This window comes from Vollenhovia emeryi, unplaced genomic scaffold (genome assembly GCF_000949405.1).
Source record: "Vollenhovia emeryi isolate VEMERY1.0 unplaced genomic scaffold, V.emery_V1.0 DF939235.1, whole genome shotgun sequence".
Classification (NCBI taxonomy): domain Eukaryota; kingdom Metazoa; phylum Arthropoda; class Insecta; order Hymenoptera; family Formicidae; genus Vollenhovia; species Vollenhovia emeryi.
The window spans coordinates 320,491-332,569 of record NW_011967131.1 but is presented as its reverse complement, the minus strand read 5'-3'; the positions used below and the strand labels follow the sequence as shown (position 1 = coordinate 332,569).

Below are 12,079 nucleotides of genomic sequence, written 5' to 3'. Positions count from 1 at the left end.
CTAGGGACCGATTTTCGCCGACGAAAGTGGACGCAGAGAGTAGCCAGTGTCCAGATTTTGCCAAGTGGGTAACGCAGATTTGTGAAATTTTGATTGCGTTTTGTGCCGTAGTCGATGCTCTTGTATGTACTTGAGATTATTTTATGCACAAGATGATTGCATGGGATCTAACCATAGCGCGGGACGCGACTAAAATTGTGCAAATCTGCGTTGCCCACTTGGCAAAATGTGCACGTTGGCTACGTAGTTCATGTCCACGTTGTGTAAATCAATATGGCGACCCAATGCTCGATGTTCATTGGTTTAAACGGCTTTCGTGCTATGCACATGCGGCTATGCAATTTTGGTTGCAGTCAAGCTGCCGCTACAAATGCTCCCAAGTATTTCTCTTCTCTTTCTATCTTTGCCGAAAGAAAGGAGAAAAGAGTGCTTGGAAGTATTTGAAGCGACAACTTGACCGCAGCCTTTGTGTGCGATGACCCACATACGCATCAAAATAATCAAAATCAATCGCGATAACTTGTCGTTTGCAAAACTATAAAAGTGGATTAAAATTGTCAATTCAAAATTCAGTGGGAAAATCATGAACATGGTGAACCAATCAGAAGATTGATACCGCATGTCCAGGCTCTGATTAAAGCCCGTATCAGGGATGCTTTCGCGACGTAGGTCAAAATGATCCGTGCTATGATTGATCAAATCTGAAATTTCGTAGTATCACATTGAAATTTTATTCAATGAAATTCCAGATTTGACCAATCATAGCACGGATCATTTTGACCTACGTCGCGAAAGCACCCCAGACTACGGATTGGGATTGGGATTAGATTGAAATTTAACCAATCACAGTAAAGTTTACTAATCTTAAGTTCAGTAACTTTTACTCTGATTGGTCAAATTCAAAATTAAAAAAAATCGAAGGTTCTCTACTCGGGTGTATGGAGGAAATACCACGTGATCGGGACCGCGAAGATCAAAGGGGCCGACAGAGGGTGGGCCTATTAATTATAAATTATACTATAGTTGCACTATGATGCAAGCAATTGAATTTACTAATACACACCACGTTCTTATCCAATGCAGAAAGTGCAAGGAAAACTCATCTCCGTGAAAGAAGGCGTTATATATGTAGTACATACATTACGTACCCCAGTAGTACAGTGCATTGGCTAAACGTTGGCCCAACACAACCGAATATTGGGCCAATGATTAACCAACGTTTGTTCAATGCTCTGTGCTACTGGGGTATACGTGTATACACGACTGTTGTTTGAAAAGTTTATGACTATTTTTGCACTGATTAATTTATTAAACTCTCCCAGATAGCCAGTGTGAGCACAAGTTGCTTTTATAGTGCTAACAAAAATGTAAGCGTCTTGCTATGGCATCTATGTCGTCTATTGTGCCGATATAAACAACGAGCATCGCACGATTGGCGTGCATATACAAATGCGATCTTGATTTGAAATTCAATCGCATTTCCGTGCAGCACGCGTTTAATTTGATTCCCCGGATAGCCAGATTTGTCAAGAACAGATTTTGCATGTTGCACATTTCGTCGATATAGAATACCAGCAGAAATCCAACAGAATACAATGGCAATTTGACCCAAATCTGGTTTCATAACCGTTTGAAATGACGTATTTCCATTTAAATATTGGTAAAATGACAAAATCTGTTTAGTTTCTGTTCTTCTCTGCTATCGAATTACATCGACGAACTATGTTGGTAAAATACAAGTTCAATTCGGATTGAGGTAGCACTGGATTTGTTGCGATATTTGAGCAAATCTACTGCTAATATGTTGTCATGCTGCGGGCAGTTTGCTCTCTAGATTTATAATTTTCAAACAATTTTGCACGCGCGCAAATGGTACGATTCGAGAGATCGGACCCCATAATTTGCGTCTCTGGCGGGGTAGCCAAAGGATCTCGCGTTCAGATTGTTCGATTATTTAGCATTTTAGAAATTTGAGAATGTAGCGCTATAGAGGGAAAAAAATACGTGTAAAGGCGATTCGAATTAACTTAATCGTCGATTAATTCAATCGGTACAATTGCTTGCAGTTTAACATCTAGCTACATATCTTTCCAACTGCGTATCGAAACAAATTACCTTTTCATGCGTCAGACACAAATTTGCAAAATATAACAGGAATTAAGTAACTGCTACCCATCTTCTGACAAATTACAGCAAACAGATGACTAGAATGTAAACGCCAAGTTCACGTTACGACGAGCCATAGTGTAATTTATTCGCAGTAGCTTTCCTCAGTCAGAAACAATTTTCACTCGTTTTGAGAAGGGAAATATGAGTAGGAACGAATAAAAGTGTACTAATGTTCAGCAGCTGCAACAATTGTACGATTGTCTGCGGTCATACCGTCTATTATATACTAGGTCTACTGATTTAAATTAACTTAAGCCGTTCGTTTAGTTATTACATCTGCTGAACATCAGCCATCTTATGTATATATATCTTGAAAGAAAAATTTATTATCTTAAAATTCCCCTCTTTCTAGGACTGGAAATTTGTTTACAATTCCGCTTCTCTCAATAAGCAAACACAAGGAGAACGTGATCGCTGATTCAGAAAACATGTCTCCGCATTCTAGTATGCCGAAAACGAGATTTCTCTTTTAAAATTTTCATCGTAAAAAGTGCATACATTCGTGTATCCTCCCAAGTGAAGAACCGGTTATGCCTTGGAAAGAATATCTGTTACGAAAACATACACTGGCACGATTAAGTTGCATAAATTTCAAGAAAAAAAAAAGGAGGAAAGGGGGACAACACCGCGTATACTTGGAATCAAAATTCAAAATTTATCGAAATTCACTTTCCTTATCATAAATAAAGATCATCGATAAGACGCTTATTCCTTTTTCGGCGCGACTGCCTGCTTAGCCTGATGGGCCTGTAATACGGCCACGGCCTCGTCAACCTTGGCCTTCAGAGATTCCTTATGCTCCAACATGTGTAGCAACTCGCTGTTGTCGATCTCCAGCAGCATACCGGTGATCTTGCCCGTCAGATGTGGGTGCATGTGTTGAATCATAGGGAATAAACGTTCTCCTAGCATTTGCTTTTGCTCCTGTGGCGGCGCCGCGGCTAGCATCGACGCGGTGAGCGGTTCCTGGCCCTGGATGTGGACAGCATGCTGCACAGGTGGATTCGGTGCGGACATAGCCATGGCCGCTTGCGGCGGATTGCGCATATTTGCCGTGTACTTGTAATTTGTCGGACGGCTCTGACTCGGCGAAACACCAACGGCTGGCCCGGCCATGGAACGGTTTTGAATGTTGGCGCCACCAACTGCTTGTAGACCTGAAATACACAGGAATTGTTAACATATTATATAAAACTATTGGGCTGTCTACGTCTTGCTCGGATAATTTCCGAGTAGTGAGCGTGGTCGTGTAAATCGAGTGGCTAGAACGCTGGAGATCTCGAGTTCAAGACCTGCTTTTTCCATTTTTTTTTACTTTTTTAAAACGTGTACTTATTTAAATTACTATGCAATATTTTAAACTTATATTAATCCTAAAAAATATATTTTTATTACAATTATTTACATATTAAAACGTTCTTCATTTTCAATAACCAAATTTTCTTCTGCACTGATACCTTCCATTTTGTAACGCGCCACTTTTCACAATTTATGCTTTCTACACGGCGGTTGTCGCTTGACTGACAATAACACGTCTGACCGTTAAGGCTCGGTTTCACCAACGTCGCTTAATTTTAAGCTTAGTTTAATTCGTTCTTTGTCTCTTTCGAACTGTTACTTTAGTAAGAGACAAATACGAATTAAACTAAGATTAAAGTTAAGCGACGGTTGGTAAATTGATAGAAAATTGAAAGGGACTGAGGTCCCTCTAACTGTCTTCTCCCTTTCGCATTGTTACGACACAACTAATCCGCAGGTAGGAATTCACTTTTCATGCGGTTCTCGCAAGCAAAAATTATTTCTTATTAAAAAAATTGTTACCTTTTCCAAATATAATATACAATGTAATACACAAATAATTGTAATAAATATATAAAAATATATTCTTTAGGATTAATATAGGTTTAACATATTGTCGGTGTGTCTGATACATATCTCGATAAGTATCGAGACACGTATCAGATTATTTCTTTAATTATCATTTTATCAGGATGAGTAAACACTACCAAGGTTTGAACAAAGGTAAATTACTGGGTCACAGGTGTATCGTAATATTGCATTCTTAATTTTCTTAATAATACCTGTGATAGGTCTAGCGGACATGTTGTTACGCAGGGCGCCAGCCTGTGCGGCAGGAGCACGCGGCGCCGCTCGGAATGGTGCAGCTTGCATCGACGCGAACCCGGAGTTGCCGGTTTGCGCGTTCGGTCGTACTTGATTCGGTTGTGCCGGCCAGCGCGGAGTCGCACGGATCTGCGCCATCTGCGCTGGTCCGTAGAATCGCTGCGGCTGCGGTATCGTAGGTACGAAGTAACTGCCGGCATTACCGGGCTGATGGAATATCTGGCCCATCTGCTGCATACGCATATTCGCCATACGCTGCATGTACTGAGAGGCGAGGTGCGCCTTGCGATCTTCCTTACGCTGCGCCAGAGCAACGTAGAGAGGCTTGGAGCCTACGATGCGTCCGTTCATCTCGGTGACCGCCTTGGTGGCCTCTTCCGGCTGCGAGAAACACACAAAGCCGAATCCCTTGCTGCGTCCTTCCTCCATCATCACCTTCGCCGACGTAATCGTGCCGAACGGTGTGAATTCCTTACGCAGGCGCTCATCGTCGATCGTGTCATCCAGATTTTTCACGTACAAATTCACGCCCTGATAACGATTCAGACGCTCGATCTTCAGCTGCTCGAATTTCCGTTTCAATTCTTGCTGACGCTCGGCCTTCTTCTGGGCGCGTCCGACGTACATTAACTTGCCCTCGGCGATCTCCTTACCATTCAACTCCAGCACCGCCTGCTCGGCGGAGTTCGGCTCCTCAAACGCGACAAATCCGAAGCCACGTGACTTGCCGTCGTCCTTGATCATCACCTTATGACTTGTAATGGTCCCGAACGTTTCAAACATTTCTTTCAGCTTGTCGTCGGTCATATCCTCGCCGAAGTTCTTCACGTACACGTTCGTGAACAGTTTGGCCTTCTCGCCCAGCTCCTTTTGGCGTTCCTTACGCGGTATGAATTTACCGACGTACACCTGCGAGCGTAATCCATTATTGAGAAACGAAAGAGTATCGGTGATTTGATGATAGATTTATACACGTAGACTGAATCGCTTTTATAAGAGGCTCGTCGTGACCAGAGAAGAAAAAAAGATACATGCACAGGCAATCTATCTTTCTTTCTTGACTCCTATTGGAGAAAGTTTGAAATGTGAGGACTCGACCTTCTCTTCTTTTTGTGCAACGAGGATAGCATGCCTGAGAATAATGAAGGGCAATATAGCTACTCTTCGATTTTGTCCTGCGAGCTCTTATAAGGAGGCAGTCTATGTATGTAACTCTATGGATTCGACGAACGAATCAATCGAGTGACAATTTTATTTCCTAATCAGTGTATAAAGAAAGAACACGAGCTTGGCCTATCGTTCTTCCGCTCAAGTTCCTCGGCCTTCTTCCGCAAAGTAAGAAGAAAACAGTGGATAAAGAACGTTACTTTACCTTCTTGCCATTTAGCAACATCCCGTTGACCTTCTCGATAGATTTATTGGCCGCTTCCTCCGTTTCAAAGTGGACAAAGCCGTAGCCCTTCGACGCGCCGGACTCGTCCTGCGTAACCTTGCAGCTCAGTATATTACCGAACGCCGAAAATGTATCGTACATTGCTTTATTGTCAATGTTCTTATCCAAGTTTTTAATAAATACATTTCCGACGCCCGACTTGCGTAGGGAGGGATCGCGCTGGGACCACATGATCCGAATAGGCCGCCCTTTTATGATGTCGAAATTCATAGTGTCAAGGGCGCGCTCGGCTGAAACACAACATTCGCAAATGTATTGCTGTAATGCGTTGAAATTCGTGAAAATTGAGTGGCATTTTAAATATTTTACCATGCTTATCGTCAAAGTATATCTCTTTAATTTTGTCTCGTTAAATAAACCCACGCGCGTACGCAACTGTCTAGAGTTTTTAAGCTAAAGATGCATCCGTGAAAAGTTCATTTCACAATATTTTTTCAATTACATTACAAAATTGGATATGTTTGTGGTGGAACGAACAGTGTCTTTAATTTGGATAATTTTTTAGAATGCACGAGAACTCACTCGAATTATACAACGTACAATAAGCTATTGCACAGCGACCACGATTTTCTTTCTATTATGAGATAGGCTTCTAATGTAAGACTGCAGGTTTCCAGCACCCAAATTCAATCACGAATCTTTAGCGACGATTACACGACCTAACAATGCATTTAAACTAACGCGTGGAACTCTTGCAGAACTGTCGAAAACTGACGTTAGAATTTCGAAAGTCATCAGCACGGCATATTTTCACTAACTTGTAAGTGTCGTGCTGGGCGGGGATCAAATTGGTTAAAAATTGTTAATTGATGGAATATGGATCTGAAATTGTATATACATGTGTGTCAATTTCGACTAGAACTATCGGGAACTCTTTTCAAGTATAATAATTTTCAACGCGTTTTACTACTTTAGAGGGGACGTGTCGTGCTAGATTCGCGAAGTTAGCACGGCATTTAAAAAACTTTTAATTTTTTTAATACAAGGAATGCGGGACTCTTTTTAATTTTTATCAGAAACTATGAGAAGTGCTCTCAAAATTCCTAGTATTTTTTTGGTATTTGTAGAAGGACGACTGTGCCAGCTTCACAGATGCTATTAGAATTATATGATAGAATAATGCGGAGCTACACTCTATGGTGTTCATCTTTTACAAGCGTATCAAAAGACTATGATTATGCCAGTTGACCACGGCAGTATACTCCAAGTATTAAAGGAGTAAATCCACGGAGAGCGGTAGTGTGTACAACTCAGGCAGCATGGAAAATCGAGAAACGGACGTATTCTCTTGTCTGTTTTGGAATTTTAATCCGAGGCGAAACCCCGAGTCAGGTAGAGAAAAGGAGACTGAAACCAAATCATGAATGTAAATTCTTTTCAATTTGTTAATTTTAGACGTCTGCTTCTTTTCTCTCTTCAGATTGAAATTAATTCGAGTTAAATTACAAAACAAAATCTATTAATGCCGATGATTTTATCCCTTGATACAAAAAAAGTAGATACTTGTCTAATTAATAACGAAGGAAACATCTGAATATTTTCTACATGTGATTACGAAAGTTAAGACGTTACCCGCCCAACAAGTTTTGTATATCTTATCGTGTGTATTTGCTGCAGTGGAATTTTCATTATCATAAGTGCGTAACATTGTGTAATACGATTAAATAACATCGTCTCCTTATTGCACCACGTTGAGTAGCGCACTTTTTACCTCATTGTTATATTTATCCGCCTTTATATTGTAAGTTACTTGTATCATTTAAAATTCTCGAGGGAGAGTAAACCGCTGACCAAAATCATGTAGAAGATATTCATATGTTTTCTTCGTTATTAATTAGGCATCTATTTATTTGCGTCAAGGGATAAAATCATCAACATTAATAGATTTTATTTTGTAATTTAACTCGAATTATTTTCAATCTGAGGAGCGAAAAAGCAGACGTTTGAAATTAACAAATTCTAATTGAAATGAATGTACAATTTGGTTTCAGTCTCTTTCCTCTATCTGACTCAGGGTTTCGCCCTCAAGTCAAAATTCCAAAAGAGACGAAGGAAAACGTTTCTCGATTTTACTCGCTGCCCGAGTTTTTCACGCTCTCCGTGGACTTATCAATGCCTACTAACGGCTACTAATGTCCAGCGGGCACTTACTTACTCTTGTTATCTTATTTTATCTTGTGTTTTGTTATTTCAGATTCTTTATAATGTCCCAGCAAGGCCAAATAACACCCACTAATGGCCAAAAGGTGCCTAGTAATGTCTGAAATCTGTACACCACAATGCCCTCGGTTTACCCCGCGAAAATGCTATATTAAAATTGCAAATTATTTTTATCTATAATATAAATTTTACACAATAATATAATTCATATTAATGTATTACGAGTGTATTATTCGAAACTCGAATATAGAATTTTTTTACGTTACGAAATTTCAAATAATCAATTATACAAATTAACAATATATAGATAATGCGGAGCTACAATCTATGGTGTTCATCTTCTAGCAGCGTCTTAAAAGACCATGATAATGCTGGTTGACCACGGCAGTAGAGGACAGTTCCCTATTATGAGATAGACTTCTAATGTGAGATGCAGATTTTCAACGTTCAAGTTTGATCGCCAATATTTTTTCGCGACAACTACACGATCGAACAATGAATTTTCCACCAAACAGATCTCACTTCAGGAGCAATGAATTCGTGGTGGAGCCAATAGATGATACTTGCTAATTTAGCAGAAGCCCCGCTATCTCATATTAAGAACGTGTCTCATAATAGGGAACATTCCTCTATACTCCAACACGGAGAGCGGTCTTGTGCAAAACTCAGGCAGCAAGGAAACTCGGGAAACGGACGTTTTCCTTTATCTTCTTTTTGGCATTTCGACCCGCGGCAAAACCCTAAGTCAGATAGAGGAAAGAAACTAAAGTTCATTCTGCTTTTCCCCTTTTCCTGTCCTCGGGAGTGGTTGCTTCATCGTTATTTTTGAATGTAACGGGTATGAGTTTTTTTCACAAATCTTTACACGACGCTGGTACAGCTATAGGGTAGCCGGTTTCGGATTTACTTGAGGAGGAAAAATGTATGCGAGACCTCATGTGAGACAAAAACTCGCTCGAACGCGGAACCGAAGATTCGTTTCACCTTCTAGTACACCGCATTCGGGTGGAAAAGAAAAAAGAATAGAGACGACATGAAAAAGAACAAATACACGGGCCAAGTGAAAAATATCTTGAACGTTTCTTATGACAGGACAAATATTTCGCGCACGGAAAATAAATTTCAGTTTTTTTTTCTACCTGAAATCGAAATCCTAAAGCCTGATCTTTAATGCGCTCTAGAAACATTCTATTTCGTAGCCCATAAATATGTTTAAAAAATTTGTCTAAGTCGATAAATTGTACATTGTACAGTCGGCGACGAACTTTTCAAGCGCGCTGATTTGCTTGTACAAAATAGAATGTTTCTAACCCTGGCTGTGGTAAATTTTCCGCGATAAACTTAAAAATTAAAATCATTTAACATCCTGTCTTGGCTCTTATATCATTTATTCCTTCGAAATGTGATTTCACGTCAGAGCCTTATGAATCTTATTGTTTCGAATGTCTAATCGCCAAGGCCATCATTGTAGATCAGGGGCTCGATTTTTTAATTTATTCGAAAGAGAAACGCGTATGCGAAAACTCTGCTCTCACAGAAAGATTAAAAGTGGATTGGCGAAAAAATCATGCGAACAGCCAATCAACTTTTCTGTAAGAGCCGAATTTTCGCATACGTTTCTCCTTCGAATGAAATCGAGTTCCAGGTTTTATAGTCGAAGAAAGCCGAAAAATAGAAGCAACGGTCCGTTTTCAGATCTTTCTCAGCTACCTCTATTCTGCAACCGTACCTGTTCCGGATTTCAAGCAAAATAATAACGTAGAGGAAAATCTCCTACTACAAGACAGGCTCCTAATATGAGAGAGCGGAGTTTCTGCTAAATAGATGTCATCTGTTGGTTCCACCATGAATTTATTGCCCCTGAAGTGAAATCTGTTTGGTGGAAAATTCACTGTTAGATCGCGTAATTGTCGCTAAAAGAAGATTCGCGATTGAATTTGGACGTTGAAAATCCGCAATCGCACAGTAGATGCCTATCTCATAATAGGTGACTCTCCTCTTTGAACAAATAAACTTATCGAGTCGCGAATCTTGAAATCGCACGGTCGCAGTTGTTTCTTTATCTCGGTTACTTAATTCCGACGTCGTGTCTCCCGATAGCGCGCAACGAAGAGAGAAAGAGGGAAAAGCTCCCCTTTCCACGATATATCCGTTAACCGCCGTTAAGCCGCTATTGAATTACGCGTCGGTGGTCGGGAATCGCAAGATGGAGATCGGCACTCGGTCAGCCGGGGGGGAAGCGGACGGGGATCGAGATTACCGCGGGCTCGATTAACCGGGTTCTAATCCACGCAGTTTCACAGTCCTGCGTGTCTAATGCGCAGTCTACCGTGCTGTGTATACGGCGGAGAGCAGCGACGCGGAGCCAACGGGGCGCGCGCTCGCGCGCGCGGCGCATGTGAGACCCCGCACGCAGCAGGTGGCGATTCGCGCGGAGCGACGCGACGCCCGCCGCACAACACCACGTTTACCGTCGCCGCCGTGGAAACGGCGCCAGCGACGGTATAACAATAATAATAGCAACGATGACGAGAGGACACGACTCACCGTCGGCCGGCTGCTGAAAGTTGACATATGCGTAGCCGAGCGAGCGGCGGGTGATCATGTCGCGGCATACGCGTATCGACAGCACGGGCCCGGCCGTCGAGAACTTCTCGAACAGCATCGCCTCGGTGATGTCGGTGTGCAGGTTGCCCACGTAGAGCGAGGCCATGGGGTAGTTGGGTGCTCCAGGATTCATGGCGGCGGCTGCAGGGTGCCTCTCTCACTGGCAAAGCAGGCAGACGGAATTGTACGCTTCCCTCTTCGTCGGCGCGACGCGTTCTCGCTTCGCCTCTTCTCTCTCTACCTCGCGGAGTCAGGCGCACACGCGCACGTTTTCCTCCTCGCCTCCCTCTCTCTAGCTCTCTGTCTCACTCTAGCTCTCTCTCTCTTTCCCGCTCTCTCTCTCTCTCGCGCGCGCGTCTCCACCTCGTGCGTGCGTAGATACTTATTTTTTTTCCCGTGACTGTGAGTAGATGGATGCTGCAATTTTCGTTCGTCTCCCAACGGCTACGCACTTTGCGCTCGGCTCCGAACTCTTCTACTTGCCTTGCTTCCCTTCTAACGCCACGCTGTATCCACCATCAGGGTCACGAGTGGGTTTTCGCCACTGGTTTTGCGATTTTTTTTCTTAGATGCGTTTTTTCACGATTTTTTCCTTTTTTTGGATTTTTCTAGGCGAGTTATTTTCACGAAATGGACATTAGGTTATGTGGCCTATTTCTGGAGAAAGTAAACGCACACAACGAACGCACACCGCGAACACAACTCTACCCTCGACTGAGGCCAAAAAATTGACGGCGCACTGCTTCCTACGCGCACTTATATATACTCCCCGACCGCGCAACTACCGTCGCGCGCGCCAGCCAAGTAGTCCACGTTTTCCGGCGCCCTCGTCAGCGCCACTTCCCGAAACACGTTCGAATCTGTTCTTTTTAGCTCAACTGACTGTCCGTGACTATACGTATTAGTTCGGAAATGTTTGTCCTTCTACGGCTGCGGTCAAGCTGTCGCTTCGAATGTTACGAAGCATTCGTCTTCTCTTTTCTTTCAGTAAAAACAGAAAGAGAGGAGAAACGCTTCGAAGCGTTTGCAGCGGCAGCTTGACCGCTGCCTACGTTGGAAAAAGAAAAGTAAATTTTTAACCGGCAACCAGTTGAGCTGAAAGGAACAGACTCACTGCATTCAGCGGTGAAAGCTGTTCAGTGAGCGTTTCACGCCGATTGGTCTATACTTTTAGATCTGCGCTGTGATACAACTATTTCTCGAGATCTCTAAGTATAATTCGATTGCTCGTGCCAGTGCACACTAAGCGCACACTAAGGCCTGTTTGTAGTCAATTTTTATATTTAACTTTGTCTTTTAACCCTGGTCCACAATCTTGCTTTAAGTATGCTGTAAACTTTAAGCCGTAAGAAATTAACCAATCACAGGTGAGAGTGAGGGGAATAAATGCTTGTGATTGGTTAATTTCTTACGGCTTAAAGCTTAAGGCTGGGTCTACATAGGATGTAGTAACACAGTATAACCAGTATGCCCACTCTCTGTCGGCACCTTTGATCTGGGCGTTCTCAATTTTCCGCCATGTTTTTGATAGCCCCAACAGTGTATCAACGGCTAAAAGTGCCTGGG

At 42.3% G+C, this 12,079-nt stretch overlaps 1 protein-coding gene across 1 annotated transcript; it reads right to left on the bottom strand.

Annotated features, from left to right (window-relative positions):
• Nucleotides 1-2,473: 2,473 nt before the first annotated feature.
• Nucleotides 2,474-11,278, bottom strand: LOC105560254 (polyadenylate-binding protein 4-like). The gene is made up of 4 exons (XM_012009196.1): nt 10,454-11,278; nt 5,666-5,976; nt 4,251-5,202; nt 2,474-3,326 (listed from the first exon to the last, which is right to left on the bottom strand). Exons 1-4 carry the CDS (start codon nt 10,644-10,646, stop codon nt 2,875-2,877), a joined length of 1,908 nt encoding a protein of 635 aa, XP_011864586.1. The 5' UTR covers nt 10,647-11,278; the 3' UTR covers nt 2,474-2,874.
• Nucleotides 11,279-12,079: the final 801 nt, after the last annotated feature.